This window comes from Cryptomeria japonica, chromosome 5, assembly GCF_030272615.1.
Source record: "Cryptomeria japonica chromosome 5, Sugi_1.0, whole genome shotgun sequence".
In the NCBI taxonomy this organism is placed as follows: domain Eukaryota; kingdom Viridiplantae; phylum Streptophyta; class Pinopsida; order Cupressales; family Cupressaceae; genus Cryptomeria; species Cryptomeria japonica.
The window spans coordinates 540,719,540-540,745,342 of NC_081409.1; the positions used below are offsets into that span (position 1 = coordinate 540,719,540).

The following is a 25,803-nucleotide window of genomic DNA, read 5'->3' on the forward strand; positions in this document are numbered from 1 at the left end:
CTTTTGGAGGCTATCCCTTGTGCTCTTACAACTGATGATTTTGAGGAGATGGGATAGGAAAAGAGGTTAGTGGTGCCATTTTTTCCTTTGACCCATACAAAGCCCCGAGCTTGGATTGTTTTCCCCTTTCATTCTTCCAAACCTTTTGGAATATCATTGGTTCAGATGTCACCAAAGCTGCCTAAGAATGATTTTCCTTGGGGAGCTTCGTAAAGGAAATAATAGCACCTTAGTTCTCATAACCAAGAAGACATGAGCTAAGAAAATGAATGACTTTCATTGTATAACCTTTACAATATGATGTACAAAATCTTGGCTAAACTACTAGTGTTGAGGTTACAATCTTTTCTAAATAAAATCATTCAAACGAATCAAAGCAAGTCTATATCAGGAAGAAAAATTCTTCATGTCATTATCTCTATCCACGAAACTTTTCAATTCATGGAAAAGAGTAAAAAGGAGAACATGGTGCTAAAATTAGACATTTTTCATGCCTTTGATATAGTTTCTTGGGATTTTTTGCTAATTTTCTTACAAAAGTTCAGCTTCTATGGCCAAATCTTGTATCTCTTGAAGAGTTGTTTCACCACATCTATGTTCTTTGTCATAATTAATGGCTCCCTTGATGGCCATTTTTCCTCTAAAGGAGAATTAAGATATCTCTAAATACCAACAAAAGTTTCACAAAAGGTTTTAGAGCTGTTTCAGTCCTTAACCCTAGCTCTCATCAACAATTTGTTGATCACACCATCCTTGGGAAAACAACCATCACAACGGTAAAAGGCTGAAAAATATCCTCTCACAGTTTGCTATCATTTCAGGACAACATATCCTCTCACAGTTTGCTATCATTTCAGGACAACATATAAATCTGGATCAAAGTGGAGTTTTCTCTTTCAATACCAATAAAACCTTACATAATCAAATTGTTGATACGTTAGGCAACAACATAAAGCAACTTCTAGCCACCTATCTAGGAATGCCCTTGAGATTGGAAAGAATCCACAAAAGCACTTGGAACAGCCTAATTGAAAGAATTTAGAGGAAGTTGGCAAAGCTTGGAAAGATAGTTTACTAAGTTAAGGTGGAAAACTACAATTGATCAAATCTTCTCTTCAAAGTATCCCAGTATATCTACATTCATTGTTCAAATCCCCTACTTCCTAGCTGAAAAAGATGAATAAATCCAAAGATGAATAAATCCAAAGAATAATCCTTTGGTCAAGGATGGAGGACAAGTAAAAAGATTTCATCCATGGCATTGGTTATAAAGTTTGCCTCCCCAAGAAAGTCAAAGATCTGGGGATCCACAAAAATAAGGACTTGAATAAGGCTCTGATAGCCAAAACTGGCTAGAAACTCATGATGTCTAAGAATGAGTGGAGTAGAATTATGAAGGCCAAACATTGGCCAATTAGGAAGACCTTTCTCTCATTTCCCTAACTAGCCTCCCAGTAGGTTCAGCTATAAGGAACAATCTTATAAAAATACACTCAACTATTGAGAGAAGGCATAAAATGGAAAGTAGGGAATGGAAAGAATATCGAGTTTTGGAAGGACCATTGGATCTTTTGAGTGCCTCTTGAGTTCTCATTCCCATGTGCTCAAATTAAAGAGGAGTTGTGTGAAATATTTGCAAGGGTCATGAAAGGTTATTGGAAGTAGGAAAGGCATGTCACCTCTTGGAAGATCTTTACTAACATACCAAATATCAAACATTCTACTACTCTCAATGATTTAATTTCTAAAATCAGTCCTTACAGATTTAATCTCTTCCATAGAAGAGATGAAATTGTGTATAGTTGACCTATAGGCAACTATTCAATCAATCTGAATTCAACATGTTGAGTGACTCTTTGATGTCTAACTTCAGTTAGAGTTTGATATGGAACCACAACCTCATCCCCAAGATAAATTTCTTTCGGTGGGCCACATGTCAAGGAAAAACATTAACAATTGACAAACCTAAAAAATAGGAGTTTCTCTCTAATACAAAAAATGTATCTTATGCAAATAGGCAAAGCAATCCATAAACCATTATCTTATCGAATGTCCCTATGCCTATAAAATCAAGCAAGCCATGTTGGACAGATTATAAGAATAATGGTAGCTAGTCGAGTTCCCCCTTTTAGTCACCCTACAATGAAAGAAATATGGTTACAAGCCCTTTCTCACATTTGTTGGTGAATTTGGAAGGAGAGGAATAATGGGATTTTCATAAATAAATGCAAGCCTTGGAATGTGCTTCTAGTTAAAATAAGCTAGAACATCCAAGAGAATGTCAAAGCAATCCGAATTAAAATACTTGAAAATCTCCTTACTGTGGTTGAGAAGGAAATTGTTGTTAACTAGAACATTCTTTCCAGCATGGACAATACGGGTTATCACAAAAGTTTAGAAAAAGAGAAGCATAGTGTTGACCCCCCTCATCCAAGATGGGTTAAAATTAACTTGGATGGCTATTCAAAAGGTAACCTAGGTTGGGTAGGTGGGGATGGACAAAGGTGAGTTCATTGCTACTATTTTTGAAAACTTGGGGTTCCAAACAAACAAGCATATTGGAACCATTACAATTAAATAGGTCTTTGGAACTTGTTGATGTGTGTTTTATGCACATATGAACACAGAATAAAGTACCAAAGTATTTTACCCTCTTTTGAACAAAATCACCTCAAATGCTAAATATCTGATCAACTAAGATGATTCTAAGGTTTCTATGGTCAGTTCTTGACATGTGGGTAACTCAATGGCTTGATGTGAGATGTTGTTTTCACTTGGGGACTTACGTAATTGTTCGGATTTGTTGAGCTTATCATGGATTTGGAATTGCCAATGACTTAGGATTTTGCAATTGAGCTCTTGATCTAATTTAACAAGGATTTTCAAATAAAATGCAACAGGAATAAGGGTTTAGGAATTCTATTCTAAAACCTAGAATGCAAGAGGCAATGAACGATTCAATGGAATCTTACTAGGCAAGGTCTCACTATCAATGAACAATTTGACACAAATTTAGTGCAATCATCTAAGGTAAATTTTATAGATGTTCAAATTATCACCATCAACATCAATATCATCAAGGCAATGCATATTAATGGACGTGCAATAATTAAAGTGAAGTTCAATTCTAAATTCCAGTTGACCACACAAGGAAAATTTATAATCAATAAGAAGCTAGTGGTATGGATTAAATGGATTCCACACAAATGCATTCAATAACTCTTTCATTCAATCTAAGAAACTTGAAACAAATTCTAATCTAAACTTGGAGGCAATGAGAAACACAAATGCATACAACACTTAAAACAAAATCACCAAACTTTAATGATTATATTCAAATCTGCAGCATATAGGCGACAATTCTCAAAAATCTCTCTTACAAATGAGAGGCAATGGGGTTTATATATAGTCTCAAAAAGAATGAAGGGCCAAGATTGATTTAGAATCAAGGGCCAAGATCACGCCAACACTGCCCTAATTAGGGTTTACAACAAAAAAGGAATCACCAACACGTGACCCAATGGGATATCGACTAGTCATCAAGGAGGGAATCTTCTACAAGATTCCAGCCTGCATCCCTCTCCCTAGAAGCATATTCCAAGAATCTGGCCAAAACTAAATCAAGTTCCTCCATGGTGATGTTGGGCAAAGCCTCCTGTTGTGCATCCATCACATCTAGTGCATCAGAGAAAGAATCAAGGACATTTTCCCAATTTGGCATAAGCTTTTGCAAACTGTGGATGTGGATCAACAGGGAAACTAAATCATCGATTTGATTCTTCTTCAAAGAATCCAATTGATTGAAGTAAATAAACTCTATGTTACCCCGAGTTTCCGGGACATGGATGGCAGGGGACAGTGGGACAAGTTTCCAGGACAGCAAATTTTTTTGCCAATTTTGGGGACGGCGAGGGGACGGCTATATAAAACATAGGGAAAATTTAAAATATATAGGGAAATTTAAATTTTCATATGAAAAATAGATAAAGCATGTATATATACATTATATTCATATGAAAACATGGATAAAGCAACTATATGTACATTATAGAACCTTAAAATACCACATTTGTGTTCGGAATTCATTGTCAATACTCAATATACATTCATAATTCACAATTCATTGTAAATACTCAATATGCATTCATAATTGAAAATTCATTGTCAATATGCCAACACTTGTTTGATTTGCTAAAAAATTGATTTCTCTGCTTAAACAATTATTGTCGGAAATAATTATTTTTATCGCCCGTATCGCATATCCTTCCCTTTTAAATATATGAATATCATATGGTAAGAGATAAAATATTTATATCGTTCCCTTTTAAAGTTTTAAATATATCATATAGTCAAACATGAAATATGGCAACAATATTATGAATTATCGCATAGTCAAGACTTATATTAATAATTTAATATCATTGCCTTTTAAATTTTTAATAATGTTGTTATATGGAGCCTAATCAAACTCGGAGGTTAAATTTTCTCCTTTTATCGGCGCAATTTCCCCCCAAATTATTCAATGGGGGTTTGGGGGCAGCGTCCCTTGCAGGGTCCAGGGGCAACGTCCCCGCAGGGGTTTTCGAAAGCAGTGCCCCCGAAAGCTCAAATGACTTTATTTTATTTGCATTTAATTGATAGCATGCAATTCCTAACAAATAATTGGAATGATTTCGGGCTAATAATTTGGGGCCCACATTAGGAAAAAAAAAAATTTAAAAATATGACATTCTTTTATTATTTTTAACTAACCCCAGCCGTCCTCGGGATGGATTGGGGACGTCCCAGCCGTCCTGGGTTGTACGGTGTAATGTCCCCTTTTCTGCTTAGCTTGTTTTGGGGACCGTTGGCCAATCCCGAGACTTGTTGGTCAATCAGAGGCAAAATTAGGGTTTCCTTTTTTCTAGGGGGATGTTTTGGAAATTTTGGTGGCTCGCATGTTGGAGTTTTACAATTTTGATTCTAGATTCCTTCTAGGTTTTCGGAAAGATTTGCAATGATGGTACATGCGTAGAAATCAGTGGAGTTTGGTAAACTTACTATTTTTAGTAAGTGGAGGCGAGGACAACTCATTTTTCTGGGTTTTCAGAGAGCTTCGTGATGGTGTGACATGCAAATGAATCTGAAGACTTTCAAACTTACTATTTTTAATAAGTTGCAACGACTGCTCAGAATGTGGTTAAAATACATTTGGACACACTTACTATTTTTAGCAGTATACTATTTTTAGTAAGTGCTATTTTTGGCAGGTTTCAGTGGTCCAGTTCAAAGGCTATTTCTGGCAGTGCAATTTTTAGTACTTTTGGCCTTCAATTCACTAGGGTAGTTGTTCAACACATGGGAAAAGTATTTTTAATGTTTTTTAATGGTCCCCTTGGCCTAGGCGTATGACTTATGTATTTATAGTTATGACTTAAGGGGACGACTTGAGGTGATAAAGTATTATTTTATGTCATAAGGTTGGGCGATTTATTGTTGAGGATAAGTATTTTATAAAGTGAAATAGTAATAAGGCAAGATGAATGCCTTATGGGAAATAAGTTAATTTTATAATATATTTCACTTATCTACCTTGGATGCCACATTATTATTTTATTGTCATTTTTATAAAGCATATTTGCTTCTATGTGATGTCGACTTGGAAAGGAGGGGAAATGAAATGCAAATTTCAAATTAATGTAAAATGATCTTGCATTTGGATTCGACATCCATTTGGGGGAAATGTGAATTTGAATTTGGAGGCACCAAGATTATAAATAAGAGTGTTGGGCTCTTGTTTTGCCATCCATGAATATTTTATAACGAAATGCTGCCGAATTTGTGCCAGACTTGTGCTTCGAAGTTGAGAGCTTCCTAGCTTGTGTCAGTTTTGTGCTTGAGAGATAGCACCTAGTTGATTGGAGAGACTATTTCTCATCCAGAGGAATAGATTGAGCTATATTGAGATAGATTTTAGTGAGGTTTTTTCAGTTTTTTGATATTTTGGGGTGTTTGTGAGTTTCCAAGTTACTGGTTATTGTGGAACTGAAAGTGAAATTCAATCATAAGTCTTTGAGAGGGTTTTTGGTTCTTCTGGGTATTCTCTATGTTTTCCTTTGGCCTAGGCGATCCTTTTTGCAAATTTTCAAAGGTTTTAATCCATATTTGAATTTTATAGTGAAGTTCACCCTCTCTCCCAAGCCGTACCATGCTTGTGGCTGGATTGAGAAGCATGCAATATAAGTTAGGTGAGATTTGCTGCTTGTTAGGGGTTTGGGTTTTGGTGACTCCTCACTAGCCTTCTTTAGCATTTGATTTCAAGCCTATCCGTTGAGTTTTGGAAGAGTTATGAGCATTTTAGTGAGTTTTTATGTTGTTGGTCTGTATTGTCAGTTTGCCGGTTAAGTATATCAGATTTAGTGTTTGGAGTTTGGGGGGTTGTTTCTTTGGTGGAGAGTCTCTTGAAACTTGAGAATAACATTGAACATCATTTGCAGCTGTTGGATAGCAATACCTCTTGATTTGCAATTCATGTTACTTATTGTAATACTGATTAGTAGTACTAACAACATTCATTATGAATTGTTCCTTAAAGCCCATTGAATAAGTGGAAGAGGCTGGCTTCGTCGCCTATCTCTATTTCTTATTGTACTCTGGTCCTCTCGCTGAATAAGTGGTTGAGTGATAGTTTGGTTATATAGGCTGGCTATGCCGCTTATCTCTATTTTATATTGTACTTCTGTCCTCATGCTGAATAAATGGTTGAGTGATAGTTTTTGTTATTCCTAGTCCTCCCGCTGAAAAGTAGTTGAGTGATTGTCATTTGCTTAATTCAGCCCTCCCGCTGAACAAGTGGTCGAGTGATTGCTTTACTTTTAGAATTTCCTTTCAATGCAAGTTTTTTATTATCCTAACCTTAACGGGTGAATCTTGTTGTGTTGAAAAAATTAAAAAAAACTAAGGGGGACATTTCAGTTGTCTTAGAGCCGGTTTTCCTGCCACCTTGTGAGTTCAGTTGATTAATTTCTCCATGAGTGATAGAGAAATCAGTTATTCCTGCCATCCTGTGCTTTCAGCAAAAATTCAGAATTTAATAATGGGTTCATATGAGTAGAGGATTAGAGAAGAAATTCTTGGCATGTTTGAGGAATATGATACACTTCCTCAAGTTATTAAGGAAGAATTACCTTTCAATTGTTTCATGAACCACCATTCGAAATTATGCTACAAGACTGAGTTTGCAAAGAAAAAATACCATATGATAGCTCTTACTCTGTTTAATTGAGAAGAGGAAAGAAAAACTTCAAGTGAGGCGTTTGAATGTTGATGATGATTCCTATGACATGCATGCACCTACCATTGATGAGTTTGTCATTCAAGAAGAAAAATCAGTAGCTGAAGTTGTGCATGATGAGTTCCTTAATGTTTCCTATGGAGCTAGTGACGGTGTTGAATGCACTCATATGCTTCCAGAGGAAGAGCAGATGAAGATTGAAGAAGATACTATCATTGAGATTAGAGAACCAGCTATGATAGATCAGCCACAAGGAGGTATGAATTCACTGGGTTCTCCTCTAATTGAGTCTAGTATTGCTTCATCACCTTCACCTCATCTTGGCAAGGAATCAAACCTTAGTTTGGGATTTGCTGAGTATAATGATGATGAGACAAGCTTTGAAGAGGAGGTACATGAGACTTGGGGGAGCCATGGAATCACTGCTGGAAGGTATGACAAAGATTCCGATTTTGGTATTCAGCATAGCAGCAGTTCACTTTCTTTGGAAAATTAGTTTGTGGTTTCCAATGATAACTCATTGTTTGAGATGGGTATAGAGAAGACATATGACAATCCACTTTTTGAGTGGGAAGATGGAACATCACTTGGTTCTAGCATTGCTCTTGGTGAGAATAGAAATGTGTGGAAACCAAGAGAAGATTCAAGGTCTAAGTTGGAGTTTGGTTTTCAGCCTGTTGATGATCTATGTTCACATAATGAAATAATTGGTTACCCTCATGGTAGACCACCAGATCTAGATAATACTTGGAGCTATGGTGAGTACTTTTTAACTGAACAAAGTAATAAGCCTCTTAGCATTTGGGATCCAGGTATGAAAGCAAGTAAGGACGACGAGGAAATTGTGTGGGATGAATTTCCCTTTGATCTTGATGAGGCTCAAAAAACAAATTGTATTGTAAGCTATGAAGAGGCCATTAGAGGAGAAGGTGTCTTTGGAAAAAGAGTTTGCTTGGAAAAAGTCCATAGTGACCCATTTGAGATGGTTGCAACCACTAAAGAAGAATATGTTTCTACAGAAACTTTTAGAACAACAATCAGCAATAACTCATTGATCAAGTTGGGTGCTACCACATCCTTTGATCAAGAGGACATTGAGGAGGATGTAGAGCTAGAGGACCATATGGTCCTTGATGATGGAAAGTTCAAAGAGGTTCTAAAACACAAATCTGATTTACCTATTCATGGAGTTGGTGGTAAGCAAAAACTTGAAGATTTAGTAGAATCTGATCCTCTTTATGATATTGAGCAATTGCAGCTAGTGGGTGGTGAAGAAAAAGAGTCTTGGAGCAGCTTTGAGGGCAGCGAAGACAAGAAACAAAGTTCTGATTTTCAGTTACAGCCAATCACCAATACACCACCTTTGCATGTTCACGAGTGGAAGGATAAATTCATAAGGTCCTTTGAGAATGAGGAAAGAGTTCTATTTGGGTTTGACCATACACATAGTTTGATAGAATAACTCTATTGGAAGGCTCAAATTGAAGAGAGACGGAAAGGAGTTAAGGATGAAGTTGCTCTCCCTAATTTGCAACTAATCAAAGAATCTTTGGAGACATTCAAATCAGAGTGCATACAACTGATCACAAATCGTGATTATGCCATCAAATTTGCAAAGAAGATCCTTAGTGCTTTCCAAGGAAAAGAGAGGAAAGTTGAAGAGCTTACTCTTGAGCTTGAGTCAACAAAGGACATGTTAGAAAATACTCGGTTCTAATGGAGGTAGAAGAACAATTTGCTGATTTCAAAATTTTCAGGAAGCAAGAGAATGCACAAAGAGCTGAAGACATCGAGCAAGTAATTGGTGAGCTTGATAGTCTTCGAGAAGAGTTTGATCTTGAGAACTTCACCAGAAAAACAAAAGTTGCATATGCAGATTCGGATCAGCAAGATGGCAGTGACCAAGAGGAAAGGGATGGCTTCCAGGTTCTTGATAACCCTCTCTTTGAAATGGGTATCGAGGAAAGTTATGAAAACCCTCTCTTCGTGATGGATGATAAAACCTGTGGTGAAGTGATTGAACATGAGACTGAGTATGGTTTCCAGTGTATGGATGATGTAATGTCAAACCATGAGGATGTGCCACGTTTTGTTAATAGTAATCTTCCGAGCCTGCTTGATACTGAATGTGTAAGTGGGGTTGAGGATGAAGACTCCACTTGGGAAGTGTTGAATCAGGATGATTTCAACATCTTTGGCATCAAGGTGTTGTCTAAACACAGTTTAGTAGCCGTCCAAGGTTTCATTGCAGCAGCAAGGAGTGAAGATTTCAGACTTGTTACTCATGAAGTAGGGGAGAAAGAAGGATCAGACCGTGGTGATTGCATGATTGATAACCTATACCTTGGGTTGAATAATAATAAGGCTCATACTAGTCCATTTTGGGAGTTGGATTTGAGGACAACATTGTTCCATACTCCAATGTTGTTGAAGCTTTCATGGTTAGGCTTCAAGGGTTCACTAGTGGAGACATCAATTTCTTAAGTATGCACTTGGTCCTTACTAGCACTTGGGGATGTGTTGAGTTTTCTTTTCAGTGTGTTGAAAATCACTTTTGGTTGGGTATCCAGGCTCGAGATCGTCAACATGGTTTGACGGAGCTTATTACATGTGGAAAGAAGGATCTTTGGAGGGGTAAGGAACAAATTTTCAGTCTTGATGGTGCTATTCCCTTCTTTACCAGCCATTTGATGGTTCCTTTTACTCATCAACTAGTGGGTTGGAAAGAGAGCAAAGAATGGTTCTATGTGGAGTTGGAGTCACTAGAGAGGATATTTCCAACCTTGGACGTAAGAAGATGTGTTGTTTTGGATGACAATTTCTTGTGTTGCAGCAGATGTTCATCTTCTTGGATGTTGATTTTCCTAAGATCAGATCTCAAGTCAATCATTTCAAACTTGGTGGGCTGCTGGTGTACTCTTTTTCAGACTTCACAGTCTCCTGGCAGGACGGGTTTATGGTCTCAGATGAGAGGTATGGTGAGTTGGGGCAATCAGTATCCATGTATGGGAAGTGTCCAAGCTCTAACTAGTGGTTATCCTTATGCCCTCTCTTCTACTTATGATTGGGACGACAAATCTTTGCTTTCTATGGTTCATCATTCTGAGGTGCTTGGTGTGAGAACTATAAGAGTTTTCAGAAGTCTCCATGGTTGTTTCAGAATAATTCAATTGAGGCCTAGTAGATTCATGTGGAGTTATGGGGATGAGTTTGTTGAGCTCTTGCAAAGGATTGTTTTCCTCTTTGTGGGGAGATTTGGAGAAGTCACATTTACAGTTATGGCTCTGCTTGACACCTTGGGAGTATATGTTGTGGAGTTTGATTATGAGTTGAGTAGACTTTATTTCCTATTTCCCAGGCTTGTGATAGATAGTGGCATTGTTGATATTGATTACTCAGAGCTTTATGGGCATGAGATACTGCATGATATTGATTTTAGTTCTTCAAGATTTTTCAATTTGAGTATCATGGATGGTAACATTTTGGAGTTACAAGGGAGGTTAGTGCAGTTTTGGCGTGATGTTTTCACTCATGTGATCAAAGTGGCGCAACATCGGCATGGTGGGTTCTTCCTGAGACGAACATGGGACCCAAAGATCGTACTTGCTATGGTGTGGATCAGTTTAAATTTTTTGGAGTTGTGGTGGCATGCTTGAGGACAAACAATTTTGGAAAGGGCGGACTGTAATGTCCCCTTTTCTGCTCTAGTTTGTTTTGGGGACTGTTGGCCAATCCCAAGACCTGTTGGTCAATTAGAGGCAAAATTAGGGTTTCCTTTTTTCTCGGAGGATGTTTTGGCAATTTTGGTGGCTTGCATGTTGGAGTTCTAGATTCCTTTTGGGTTTTTTGAAAGCTTCGCAATGATGGTACATGTGTAGCAATCAATGGACTTTGGTAAACTTACTATTTTTAGTAAGTTGGGGCGAGGACAACTCATTTTTCTGGGTTTTTAGAGAACTTTGCGATGGTGTGACATGCAAATGAATCTAAAGACTTTTCTGGACAATATTTTTAGTAATTTGCGACGACTGCTCAGAATGTGGTTAAAATGCATTTGGACACACTTACTATTTTTAGCAGTATGCTATTTTTATTAAGTGCTATTTTTGGTAGTACTATTTTTGGCAGGTTTCAATGGTCCAATTCGAAGGCTATTTCTGGCAGTGCAGTTTTCAGTACTTTTGGCCTTCAGTTCACTATGGCAGTTGTTCGACACATGGGAAAAGTATTTTAAATATTTTTTAATGCCTCCCTTGGCCTAGGCGTATGACTTATGTATTTCTAGTTATGACCTAAGGGGACAACTTGAGGTGATAAAGTATTATTTTATGTCATAAGGTTGGGCGATTTATTGTTGAGGAAAAATATTTTATAAAGTGATATTAATAAGGCAAGATGGACGCTTTATGGGAAATAAGTTAATTTTATAATATATTTCACTTATCGACCTAGGACGCCACATTATTATTTTATTGTCATTTTTATAAAGTATATTTGCTTCTATGTGAAGGTCGACTTGGAAAGGAGGGGAAATGAAATGCAAATTTCAAATTAATGTAAAATGATCTTGCATTTGGATTTGGCATCCATTTGGGGGAAATGTGAATTTGAATTTGGAGGCACCAAGGTTATAAATAAGAGTGTTGGGCTCTTGTTTTGCCATCCATGAATATTTTATAACAAAGTGCTGCCGAATTTGTGCCAGACTTGTGCTTCAAAGTTGAGAGCTTCCTAGCTTGTGTCAATTTCGTGCTTGAGAGATAGCACCTAGCTGATTGGAGAGATTATTTCTCAGCCAGAGGAATAGATTGAGCTATACTGAGATGGATTTTAGTGAGGTTTTTTCAGTTCTACAATATTTTGGGGTGTTTGTGAGCTTTCAGGTTGCTGGTTATTGTGGAGCTGAAAGTGAAATTCAATCATAAGTCTTCGAGAGGGTTTTTGTTGCTTCTGGGTATTCTCTCTATGTTTTCCTTTGGCCTAGGTGATCCTTTTGCAAATTTTCAGATGTTTTAATGCAGATTTGAATTTTATAGTGAGTTCGCCCTCTCTCCCAGGTCGTACCATGCATGTGGCTGCATTGGGAAGCATGCAATATACATTAGGTGAGATTTGTTGCTTGTTAGGGGTGTGGGTTTTGGCGTCTCCTCTCTAGCCTTCTTCAACATTTGATTTCAAGCCTATCCGTCGAGTTTTGGAGGAGTTATGAGCATTTTAGTGAGTTTTTATGTTGCTGGTCTGTATTTTCAGTTTGTCGGTTAAGTATATCAGATTTAGTGTTTGGAGTTTGGGGGGTGTTTCTTTGGTGGAGAGTCTCTTGAAACTTGAGAATAACATTGGACATCATTTGCAGCTATTGTATAGCAATACCTCTTGATTTGCAATTCATGTTACTTATTGTAATGCTAATTAGTAGTACTAACAACAACTTCATTATGAATTGTTCCTTAATGCCCGTTGAATAAGTGGAAGAGGTTGGCTTTGCCGCCTATCTCTATTTCTTATTATACTTTGGTCCTCCTACTGAATAAGTGGTTGAGTGATAGTTTTGTTATTCCTAGTCCTCCTGCTGAAAAGTGGTTGAGTGATTGTCATTTGCTTAATTCAGTCCTCCCGCTGAACAAGCGGTTGAGTGATTTCTTTACTTTCAAAATTTCCTTTCAGTGCAAGTTTTTGATTATCCTAACCTTAACAGGTGAATCTTGTTGTGTTGAAAAATTAAAAAAAACAAGGGGGACATTTCATACGAGCGTCCCTCATGGCTAGGGCAAACGTCCCCTCGTTTTTGGGACGTCCCAACAAATTCCCACATTTTGGGGATGGGGAGGAAATGTCCCTTGGCCGTCCCCAAGTCCTTGAAACGTCCCCGGGACCGAGACGGGGGTTTTTCAGGCCGGGGACGTGTCCCAGGGTTACGTAGAATAAACTTCATCTTTCCTCTCAGTTCTTCTAAGTGTAGACCGTTGGAAGCATCGACATCTACCCCTAACAACTCTTCAATAAATGTAAGGATTTTGGATTGAATTTCTTGGATTGATCCTTCCATCTCTGCACAATCTCATCTTGCATGATCATAAGTGGACTTCTGCATGGCCAATGAACAATACCATCCTTGAAAATCATAAATATCTCCCTCGTGCACAACTCCCTCATGGATCAATGTAGTCATCAAGATTCGCTTCAACACCTTGAGGCGAGAGATTGTCTTCTCCTTCATCGGTTGGAAATCATCCCAAACTCCTTCCAAATATTGTATTCTGAACATGAGCATTGATGATTTGTCAAATGCTTGGACAAATTGAGTTAGGAAAACATTTGCGTGGTTTGTAACATCTTCAATCCACTTTCCAAATTTTGTATGTGTATTCCTTGTTGCCTCATGATCAAAGGGAAATCCATGATCGATTGCAATAGGTGAGACAAAAGTGGGATCCTCACGCCTGTGGGAACTCATCCCTGGAATATCTTCCTTGAGCCTCCTATTCTCATCCTTATACATATTCTTCTTTTCAATTGTCCTATCCAATCATGCCTTGATTGCCTGGACCATATCATCAAGTTCCTAGAACTCCTGCCTCTTTGTAGTTCATCCAAGGTCAATCGTAGTGATTTGATAATCCATGGGAGTGATCGCATCTTTGGTCACATCACCCATCGGGATAGCTACTTGTGCAATTCACACACCGGTTTCATCTCTAGCCACATTAGAGAATATCTTAGCCTTCTTATGCTCCTCTTTATTTGTCCTTGCTAAGACATCATCAATATCTTCAATGGGTTGTGTCCCTATCATCTTGCTTTTCTCCATGCTCTGTAGTAACCAATCGAGAATGTTGGAAATCCCCATCCCATCATCAAGGCACATCTCTTGATTGAGTCCTCTCAAAGATGAGATAACATCATCATCTGCTTCCTTATCCTTAGTCAAATCGAACACATTGTTGCCCAAACTAACATTCAAATGGACTGTGGGAGATCCTGGTTGCTCTTCATCTTCATTTTGTGGTGCCGACTGCACTGTAGCATGTAACTCTTGATCATTTTCTGATAAGATTTCCGTATGGGAAATATGTTCTGACTCTATCCTTTTCTGGCATATTAATTTCTTTCATCGACGAGGAACTCGTGGTGGATAAAGGAGTGCTAGAATTATGCTTTTTCTTCTTCGATTGCTGACTAATAGTCTCCTTGATCTTTGCTTGGGATTCTCCAAGCATTCCTTTCCTTCTTTTGGGAGCATGACTCTCCTCATCTGCATGTATCTTTGCATCACTAACTGTTCTTTCATCATCATTGAGGGAAGGCTCCTCGTGTCTCATCTTCTCATAGGTAAAGGTGACGTTAATTTCTCTTAGCTTGTTGACGTACTCGTCCACCCATTCCATGGAGTAATCATTCACTTCTCTCATAAAAACATTCAAATCCACTACCTCCTGCTTTGTCCAACTAGGCAATAGGATAGGCCCGTTCTTTTCATTTTCATACTACGGATGATTATGATCACTATCATCAACTATTTGATCCGGAATGGAAAAGAGTTCGCATTTCCTCATAAAATCCACTGACATTCGAGACCACATTCTCTTCCTTACTGCGTGCTCATCCATAAGATTAGTCTAGCAATCCTCAATAGGAATCTTGTGTATAAACCTTTCTCCCTTAATCTTGACAACATTCTTGAATGGATCAAATCGATCACTGCTCTTATAAGTCCCAAGGCGATAGAACTCAAGTTCTCCAATGACTGAACTAGCTGTAGCCGCATTGTGGCACACCTCCAAAGTCTTCCCTAATGCAGTAGGGAGAGTTATCCCTGTTCTGTGCTTTTCCTTTTGGATGAAGTCAAATTCCAAAAGTTGTCTCACTACCTCAAATATGATCATCATGTCTGTCGGATACCTAGGAAGTTTGTAAGGTTTGGATCTAAATCCCTGAATCCGTAGGTATGTGAAGGTAGGAAACTGTATGTACCATGATCCATATTTTTCAATAAGCTGTGTTGCCTCCTTGGACTACCGTATGTTTGCATTTGAATTGTTTTACCTCTTCAAGGTTGAAAATGGCCATGCTTGGGCACAAATTTGTGGCTCGTAATGAAAAATCAGTTTGAAAACAACTTAGAAAAATGGAGTTTCAGACTGTAGCAGCTACGGTGTCCACACAAAATGCCCCCCAAACTCTCCAAAAATGTTGTCCAAATGAAATAGCCTAAGTGTAGAGATGGCTGGAAAATGATTTTCAGATCTGGAAATGAAATATTTAGTCAGTAACCAGCAATGGCGCCCATCTAGGGTGTTCAAACCCTCAATCAATGGTGGCCAGTCAACAATTAGACAAAATTGCCATGATTCCCAGCCATGGCGTCAAACAAAACATTCACAAATCGCTCCCAAAGTGTGAAGTTTCCAGCAAAACACAAAATTGTGGCCTTCCAATAATGGTGCCAAACTCACAAGTCGCCAAATGTGGCACAATCAGCCACTTAAATCGCTGTAACTCCTCTAATGGTGGCACCTAGGTCTGATTGGGCAAAATCGCCCCTCCAATCTGCAACTTGTCTTCAACAATGTTGTCAAAAGACACTTGGGCAATAATCACCCAGCTGGGACCTCCAGTCTGCCTTCAATCAGCCACTCAACTGTCACATCAGCACACTTATATTATTGTTTTAAAGCTGGCTGGGTATACCTATACTAGTTTTCACCTTGAAATTTCATCACACAAGCAATGTGGGATAAAAACTTGCCTTTTATAACTGCCTGGGGGAAAATCGATCTACCTTGGGATAATATTTAACATTAAATGATTATTGTTGGGCATTAAATTATTTGCAATAAAGAAAAAACAATTAAACTAGAGCCCACTTGCATTTAAAATTGTTCACTTTCATTAAATTTGAGCCAGCTGGAGAAAATCGATCCATGTTGGGACAAAATTTTGCATTAAAATTCATCAAAACTCATCACAATTGGCATTTGGGGAAAAACGACCCCTACTTGGACAACAAAATTTGCCTTATTTCATTCAATTTGCTCAAATCCACTTTGGGGAGATTCGACGGGAAAAACGTGGGCCATCTGGACTCCAAAATCATGTTCATTTCGTCACTTATGCGAACACATCTCATTTTGGGGAAAATCGATCCCCATTTGGACACATTAACCTCATCAATTTCATTAACTTTGTCCATAAATTGGTTTTGGGGAAAAACGACCCCCCATCTGGACAAGGAATTTTGTCCACAATTTTCATTGTCACACTTCACTTTTGATCCCAGGGGAAATCCTCACTTCATTGGGACAAATTCCAATGCTTAGTCAAATTTTCAAGCCTGCTAGTGGCAAAACATGGTCCATTAGGACTCAGTTCAGGACACTTGGGGAAAAACGCCCCCTGTCAGGACAAATAATGGGGAAAATCACACTCCATCGGGACAAAGTCCTAAAACTCAAGGGGAAAACGTCCTCCATTGGGACAAACTAATTATGACCTTGATTTCATGTTTTCCATCAAGACTTTGATAATTTTCACACCAAAACATGTCCAAACCTATCAAATTTCATCGTCATGCATTGGGACATTCATCATTTTAACTGGATTTTGAGCGAGAAAATTGGGATCTATCGAGACAATGTGCAATTTTGACTTAATTTACCTACTAGGAGCAAGAAAATGACCCCTAAAGGAACTCTTTGACACTCAAGCACAAAAATATCACCGACTTACAATACTTAGGCATATTTACGCTTAAATTCAAAACTTGTTGCAACTTTAAGACAAAATTTAGGATCGCTTAGACAATTTGACATTTTTACACGTTTGATCCTATTCAAAATTCAAAACCCTAATTGCACCTTGGGCCTGATCACTTCAAAATTGAGACGGGCATTGAAAAGCTCAAAACTTGCCACCTGACTGCCAAAAACTCTAAACTAACACAATGCGGAAAGCAAGAAAGAGGGGGTCCCCGTTTGCAATGGGGCGATGTGTGAAAAGGTCACAACAAGACTCAATTTCGCAGTGTCTTTTTTTTTCTTAAGTCCCTTCCCTTTTTATTTGGCATAGCCCTATTCAACCCATTATTGGTAATCAATCTACAATCATCCTAAGTGGGTCCCAAAGTGTCAAGAGATGAAAAAATCTAAAAGAAGAGTAAGTCTAGGCTATTTTGGTGTTTCCTTAGTTTTTTTTTTGTATTTGTCAAAGTTACAAACTTTCGGGGTTTCCTTTGATGTCATTCCTTTTCCTTCAACCCTGATATCCTAGTCCTTTGCCTCGAAAAATTTCCAAGTCCTTCAAACTGGACTGTCAACCTTTCTCGTCACCAAGTACCATTTCCCTCCAAACCTTATCATCCTAGTCCTCCACTAATTAAAAAAATTCCTACATGTTTTAACTTTCGTACTTGCTCCCACATGCATACCTTCCTATCCAACTCCAAATCCCTAATGTTGATGTCATCATGACATCATATTTGTATGATGCTGATGTCAAAGTCGTGCTAACCCATACCTACTAATGTCACCATGACATCATCATTTCATGCTCCAAAAATTTCTAAGGCTTTTGGAGTCAAAGTTGTAGCCTCTCCTTAACTATGGTACTCATTTCTTGCCACTCTAAAAGCCTTAAACTCTAGTATTCCTTTATAAAGACCTTTTGGAGTCGAACTTTTAGCCATTCCTTATCTAGGTACCAATCATAATGACCATCGGCCGCCTCGATCCCAACATCTTGAAGCCTTGTCCCTTGTTGGGGTTCCCCTTTTAGACTTCCACCATCCCATATCCCACTTTGGTATGACTTCCTACTCACCCCCAAACCTTGATGCTCTAAGGCATGAGTTCCCCCTACCTTCAGTAATTCAAATCCCCCATCCAAGTGCACTTCCAATGGTTTTTCCCACAAGACGATTAGCTTTTGTTCGCTCCCCTCTTCAATTGAACATAGCAAGTGCAATAGCAAGCTTCACTTCCAATGGAAATCTTTGCAATTGATCACCTTCCTTCCTCATTATAGAACTTCACCCTCTATCTACACTTTCCTCATTTCCAATTGCATATCTAGTTCAAACGAATTCTCTCGCAGCCCCTCCATCACTGATGTTGCTCCCACATACTGACATCACCATCCACCAAGCGATCTCCCTTTCCATCACAATGTCATGCTGATTTCATCTCCCTTCCACCTTGTACAGATTCCTCACCCATCCGAACCTCACCTCCCGTGTGCACTTGACTTCACGATTTTCCTACCACCTCCTCTTGCACAAATCTAACCCCCTTGTTGCACTTCCATCCAATTCAAACCCATTTTCCTTTCATTACTTTGTAGCTCCCATCTACCCTCCTGATTGACCTAGAAAGCATTTAATGAACCAATTTGGCCCTACCAAAAAACCATATTTTAATCAAGGGCATGGATCTATCCATCCATCAGCAATGCTTCTGGTGACCCCTACCATCACTTTCTGAGAGAGATAGATTGTTGACTGAGATTCTTTGGATGCATATACTCAATTTTTTTCTGAATAGGCACTACATATATTAGGATTTATATTCCAAAGACGTCTCCACTTGGCTTTCTTAGCTGCAAATGAAAGCCAAATATGATGTGAATAATGCAGATAAAGATTCATATGATCTTATTAGTGAGGTTGTGCCTTATCATCACTTACACAAGATCTTTGTGAGGTAGAGAAAACCTTGGTAGAAAGATTGGAAATGGCATGTTGATACCCCTTTCCACAAGTGTACTCCCAACAAAGGGGATATTCTCTCTCTACATCAGTCTACGATTTAAAAATTGAACATAAGACAGTCTCTTCAAGAACCTTCTCACATCTAAAAAAAGCATTTCCAAACCATTTGGAATTATATTGTGGAACCTAAGTTTGCTCATTTTGTGTGGTCTCTTCCTTAGCAAGGCCTACCTACTAGCAAAAAATTGGTCCAATTTGATGTCCCACACACTAGATGCCCCTTTTGTGGTCACTTTGAAGACAATCAAACATCTATTTTAATTTTATGCTTGTACAAAAGCTGCATGATCTTGGATTCATGACCTCTTCAAACCCTTTAGTCCAGAGACTTTCACATGACACATTGTTCTTCTAGGGAATCGGGTTCATTTTCCTGCTAAATTTGTCCAACTTTACCATGCTTTCAGACTGGAGACATTATTTGTCATTTGGAAGGATAGATATATAGCTATTTTTGCTAAAATTCTATGGACAAAAAATTTTCAACTTACACCAATTCTTTGGTGACTATTAATTTGTTCCATAAGATCCAAATTCAAACCAATAAAGGGGCCCTAGAGGTGGCACATCTACAAACATTTTTGGATTACTAGTGTAATGCTCCTTGTACTGTGGCTCAGGTTACCTATCTTTGCCACCCGAGAAGAAGTCTTCCTGCCAGAACCAAAAGCATGGATCCTCTAACTCCCTTGATGCTGCTCTTGGAGCCACTGCAGATCTCCTCCACTGTCTAATGAACAGACTAGGTGAACTATGCCACCTCACAGTGCAGCACTATTCTACATCTTCACAGAGGCGCATATGAGCTCTGCATAGGGGCTAGGACAAATTTCTCCACTTGAATCTAACTGTCTCACCTCAGCACAATGAAAACTAAACTGCAAATATGTCTGATGCCCAGCCACAGAAGGATGAAGATAATGCTCTCACTGATTGGGAGCCAATTGATGATGGAAAGGACTCGCTAGAAAGAGGGTGACTTCACCCTGATGATCAGGAGCCTCCTCCTAACATGAACTTTATAGCTTTGCAGCTTAGTCTTCTATTTCATGTTTTTTGTGACTTTGTGATCAGCTGTTTCCTTTCTAGGGCTGAGTTTTTGTTATGTGGTTGTTGCATTTTGAGGACCACTCGGAACTTTGACTTGTTTGTGTGGCTTTGGGATGTGATCCCATTCCATTCACCTTTTTTCTGGATAGATTGTATTTATTGAGTAATATATAGATTTATTTCATCAGAGAAAAACTATTCTTGTTTTTATTTGGTCCTAAATTTCCACACACCTTTTCAGGATTATTTTTGGCAAGCGCTACTCCAACAGCCCCTCCCAAAGATCGCCCAAAGACAACTATTTTTGATCTATCTATGTCAGTCCTTTGAAGCAGATGTTCCAGTGCTGCCTGATCAGACTAACCACATCAGTAACATGACCCAAGTGTTGTATTGATCATAATGGCATAAGAGTTTAAACTAACCATTATATTTTAAGTACAGAAAACACTTCAATGCCTAAAATGACTCACTTGTGAATCACGGATAATGCCAGCTTGAGATGGGTAGCCATCACTTGCCCCATACCTGATTACAATATAGCTAAACATGCGTTAGACACTCTTACCTCTAACCTCCACATGATCTAACTCCATGCCGAGCATCCTCCAGTCGGAAGCAAAATACCCAAATCCATATGTTAAAAGCAAATGGATACGATGACTTAACACAATGGTAAAGAGAAGACATTTAAATTTAGATGGTCTAAAGATTGGAACACACCCTCTATAAGAAAGCATGAAAACGTTGCATTTCAAATTTTCTAACATGCTGCGAGTAAACCCAAGCGAGTCCCCTATATCTGCAGAGCAAATTGTTAAGGTGTTTCTCTTCTCTAATATGAAAAATTAATGTTTCCTATACCATTGTTTCAGTAATACTCCAATGACTGTTAAGCAGCAGAACCTCAAAGGATACTCCCAGCATTTTCTTGGAAATACAATATTGTTGGATCTGCAAGATAGGACTCTTTGTTAGAAGCAGTCCAAAGACATTCAAAATTTTCAAGTTCAAACAGAAACCATAAGAAGAAAAAGGCCAAGCCAGGGAGAATTAAAGTATCAAGCAGCCCCAAAAAGGAAACAGCTGATAAATGATCTCAAGAAAGATTCAGTCATTTAAAAAATAAGTTCATAACTTTAAAACAACAATTAAGCAGCAAGAGCAATGAGACCGGCAGTGAGAGGCTGATCCAGGTCATCAGTCCCCGCTACAGCAGGGGAAGTCTTGGGCATCCTCAATTGGCTCCCATCCAATTTAAGTTTTGAATTAGGACCTGCACAGTGTGGAAGGCGTCTGAGAAACCAGGCATGGAGGCGAACCCCATCAGCAGAAGTGAGCCAAACATCTTCATAGTTTAGGTGGAGGGAGGCAGGGGTAATTGAGTAGCCCTTAGTAGTGCCGGGCAGGACAGGAACGTAAACCAGTTTCTCCTGGAATGTCACCAGGAGTGCCGCACAGGTGCCCAGTATTCCCCCCACTCCATACACAATTGGTTTAATCCAATTTCCCATCTTGCTTTCCCTGCAATACAATTTTGCCAAATCAACTAGTGTGATTACGTGGCACTACGTTAAGCAAGCTTGCCACACTAACTATGAAGTGGGCTGGCTTTGATTTTACCTTGGAGGTAGGGAGTGGGTATGCCATGTAACAGTTAAGATTTGATGCCTGTTATCATAATTTTCACCAAACTTGGACTGCACGAAACTCCATCAAATTGTTCGAATCTAAAGCACACTTTTCTGTACTTTTAGACTCTTCCCAGCATAAGTGTATGAAGGGTTGTAATATTTATTCCTGCCTTAACGAAGTTATCATATGTGCTTGCATCCACCTGTCTTGGTTTAGTTTTATTCTTGTTGTACTGAGGTCATCACTAGGCGAAGAGTACCAATGTTAATAACCGTCATCTTATTGTCATGTTGACCCCCCAATAGCTGTCATAGTGAAAACACCATTAATAAATTTGTTTTGTACCAATAGCCGATCATTTTTTGTAATTAATTGGCCCATTTGTGCACAACTATTGGTATTGGGACATTTGTCAACAAGTACTAATGATTTTGAGTTGACGGTTAATGGGACATCTTTAGTTAGGTATCAGGTGACACTTTGAAATGTGCACTTTTTGACCTTTGTGCGCATAACTGATTCGACAACGTGCATTGTTACTACCCAGAAGCCAGATCAATAGCTGCAAGTAGTTAAGTCGCATGCGAAGACAACTAAAAAAAAAAATCAAAATCCGATGTACCGTTTAGGATATGTGGGTGCGCGAAGTTAGCTATGACGGCTACTGGTGCTCTTCCCCTAGTGTTAGCATGCACTTTTCTTTGTTTTCATTTTAAATAATTATTATAAATTTTGTTTGTTATTCTATAAAAGCTAGTATACATGTTTTAGTATCTATATTTCATTAATATTGGATTTTTTCAGTCTAATGTATCAAAATTTGAAAAGGGAAATAACCTTTTTTTAAATTTAGTTTGAGTTAATTTAATAGAATGTATGTTAGTATAGCATCTATTTTTCTAATTAATATTAGATATTTTTGTAGTCTATAAGTATTAGGTGTGGTTTCAATTTATTAAGATTTGAAAAGGAAAACAAACAATTCTTAAAGTTTAATTTATTATAATTTAATATTGTAATTGTAAACACTTAAAATTGTCATTATATTGAAAAAATATTTATTATTTATTTAATTATCTTATCTTAATGTCTTCTGTTAATTAAATAAAATATTTTATCTATTTAATTTACCTAGCCTTTTCCTCTATTAATTAAATAAATACTTTTCTTTATTTAATTAATCACTTACTTTTTTCCTCTTTTAATCCTAGCCCTCCAACTTGTTCACATGGATCATAATCTAAAATTCGTAGACATGTGACAAGTGCCAATTTCCTCTTCATTCACTTTATCCTTATCCAAAATCAACCCACTGCTTAATCATATCCCTCCATTTCAAACAAGTGACGCATTGCGTCAAGTTTTTGCCTATAAGTGTTATAATAGTTATTGTTAGGTAGAGTAGTTGATTATTTTAGTTAGATTAGTGGAAACATGGAGCATTTATGTACATTGTTAATCATCTAGCTAATTGTTGTTTTTCAATACTCTATATTAAAACATGCTTTATCAATTTTAGAATTGTGTACAAGTAGTCACGTTAAAATAAAATAAAAACATAGATGGTCGAGATTATTTGTAGCATCTTGCACCCTTTTTTACAATTCACAACCATGTATTTCAATAAATAGCTCATTGATTCCATATATGAAATGTCCTTAATATAAAAATAACAAGGTATTAAAAAAAATCAAAACATTAAATATGACCAATTGTAAAAAAAAAATGGTAATTGTTGCATAAACAATACATAAAGTAGGTAGATATTTTATAAATTACATAGTGTTTAAGATTTTTTTAAGATTGTATATTTAATTGGATAGATATGAATGACATTCAAGGAGACAACGTAATGTTAAAGTCAACAATGTACTTTTTATGATGATGTATAAAATATTTTATATATCATTCAAGTCATTGATTTAATTGACAAAATTTAAAAAAAATAAATAAATAAATAAATTTTGCAATGACTATTTCTGACATGAACCAATAGAGAGAAAGATAAATGACATTTTTTAAATTATTAAATGAAAAAAGTAATTATAGGCTATAGAATTGTTGCTCAATTTTTTTAATTTTGTAAAATGATTGGTTGAATTAATTAAAAAGTTGGATGCAATGAATGCATTAGTATCTTGCCTGTGGCAAAAACTAACAATCTCTTAATCCTATTCAACCTTATCTTTTATTTTTCCTCCTCTTAATCTCCTCCCTTCATCTTTACCGACCCTCAAATCTTATTGAGCCTCTTTCATCTATGAGATCATATCCATTCATCATTTAACCTCTTAATCTAAACCCTCCATTTTTAGGATGATCTCTATAAAAGAGGCTTCTTCCTCTCATACCACAACATACATAGCTTGAAGATACCTACATTATGTCAAAATCTATCTAGACCATACATCATCACAAGCATGGTTTTACATCATCATAAACACATCCATTCTTTTGAGCTCTTATGCAAGTGCAACATAGTTTTGAGAGCAATACTATCATATACAAGATCATGAGAGAGAGAGAGAAAAATAATGGAGACAAGCCTCTTTTACATGTGAAAGTATATTTGCTTATTTTATGTTATTTGCATGCATTTGTAGATCTCTATTGAATGTTTGTTGAATTGGTTTGTAGATCTAGGGTTTGTGTTGGATCTTAATAAGGTTTACAAATAGTTTCAAATTTAGCATAAACAATAATAGTTTAAACAATGTGAGTTCACTATTCTTAGACAAGAAATTAAACGGATGAAAAATATTTAGTTTGATACTTTAAGAATGTATGGAAGGTTGATATGGCACTAAAAACAATGTCTTCATACCAAGAATGAGAAATGATAAATTCATGTCAAAATTAGAATCTTTTTACTTTTTTTTATGTGTGAACTTTGTGAGTTGAGTATAAGTTCATAACTACAAATGAGTCATGTTCCAACAAACTCATCTTTATGGCGTGTCTTGTATTCTATTCTTTGCACAATCTAACATGTATCAATTTCTCCCTTATTTGATATCTAGGGAATAATGGTTTTAAAAATACCACCTTAAATGATTATTAGTAAGTTGCATGGAGCTTTCACCTAGATCAATCGAAGAAAAGTAGACAAAAATCGAAGACAACAAGCAAACGCCTAAGATGCAAAATTTATTACTAATTTTAATGCACTAAGATCCAAGTGTTTTTTTTTGTATTAATCTATCTTTAAATGTTGTAAAATGAGAAAAGACATTTCATGTTTAGATAATTTTTCAGATGGTTAAAATGAATGCAATAAATATCTTTATATACTAGCACATGACTTCAAATCATGCAAACATGTGTCCAATTGGCTTTAGATAAGAAAGATAAAAGGAACAACTAACCAAATTTTGGTTTTTTAAATTGAATCATGCTAGGATGAGGTCTCACTTAGGAGAATGTTCTCATTACTATGGACCCATCCTAGAGTTGAGAAGGGGCTAATTTAAGTGCATGATGCCTAGATGAATATAAAATGGATGTGATAATCAAGCAAATAGGATGACTCTATAGGGATATGTGGACATAGGAATAAATTAGGTGTAACATATATATAGATGTGTACAAATGGAGGTGGATAAAGATTAGATCAATGACCCCAACTTTATACAAGATTATGTTATGTGCATGTATTAAGACATTTGCTCAAAATGGGCACAAGACTAAATGGAAAACAACATGGGTATACAAATTTTTCCATTACATTCTACCACCGCTTTGAGGTACATTTGAATCCTAAATGACAATTCCATCTCAAAGTATGTAGAACTCACGATCAAGAAAAATATTAAAAATCTAGATACACAAAGAATATGGTCATGGGATCTACATAAAGTAATGGACCCTATAATATATCATCACGTGGATATGTCTTATGGAATGCAATCTTCATGATGACCCAACAAATAGAGGTGAAGATATTTCAAGAGTAGCTTTTGACTAACAAGTGAAAATCAAGTATTAAATATAAATGTTAGTAATCATATATTCCCACTCCAATTGATTGCCCCAAAAGAGTGCAAATAATTAAAGGAGAGAGAGATTTGTGTATGAATGTAAATGT

General features: G+C 37.2%; 1 protein-coding gene across 5 annotated transcripts in view; it reads right to left on the reverse strand.

Moving 5' to 3' along the window:
* Nucleotides 1-21,908, reverse strand: part of LOC131034565 (alpha/beta hydrolase domain-containing protein WAV2) — a 36,340-nt gene extending 14,432 nt beyond the window's left edge. Inside the window, exons 1-6 of one of the 5 annotated variants that reach the window (XM_057966093.2) lie at nt 21,708-21,899; nt 21,361-21,608; nt 21,003-21,038; nt 20,808-20,886; nt 20,558-20,612; nt 20,318-20,434 (exon numbers count right to left, since the gene is read on the reverse strand). In XM_057966093.2, coding sequence (XP_057822076.2) covers nt 20,318-20,434; nt 20,558-20,612; nt 20,808-20,886; nt 21,003-21,038; nt 21,361-21,598 — 525 coding nt within the window. In that variant the 5' untranslated portion in view covers nt 21,599-21,608; nt 21,708-21,899. The other 4 variants (XM_057966091.2, XM_057966096.2, XM_057966095.2 and 1 more) reach the window with 4 other exon arrangements.
* Nucleotides 21,909-25,803: the final 3,895 nt, after the last annotated feature.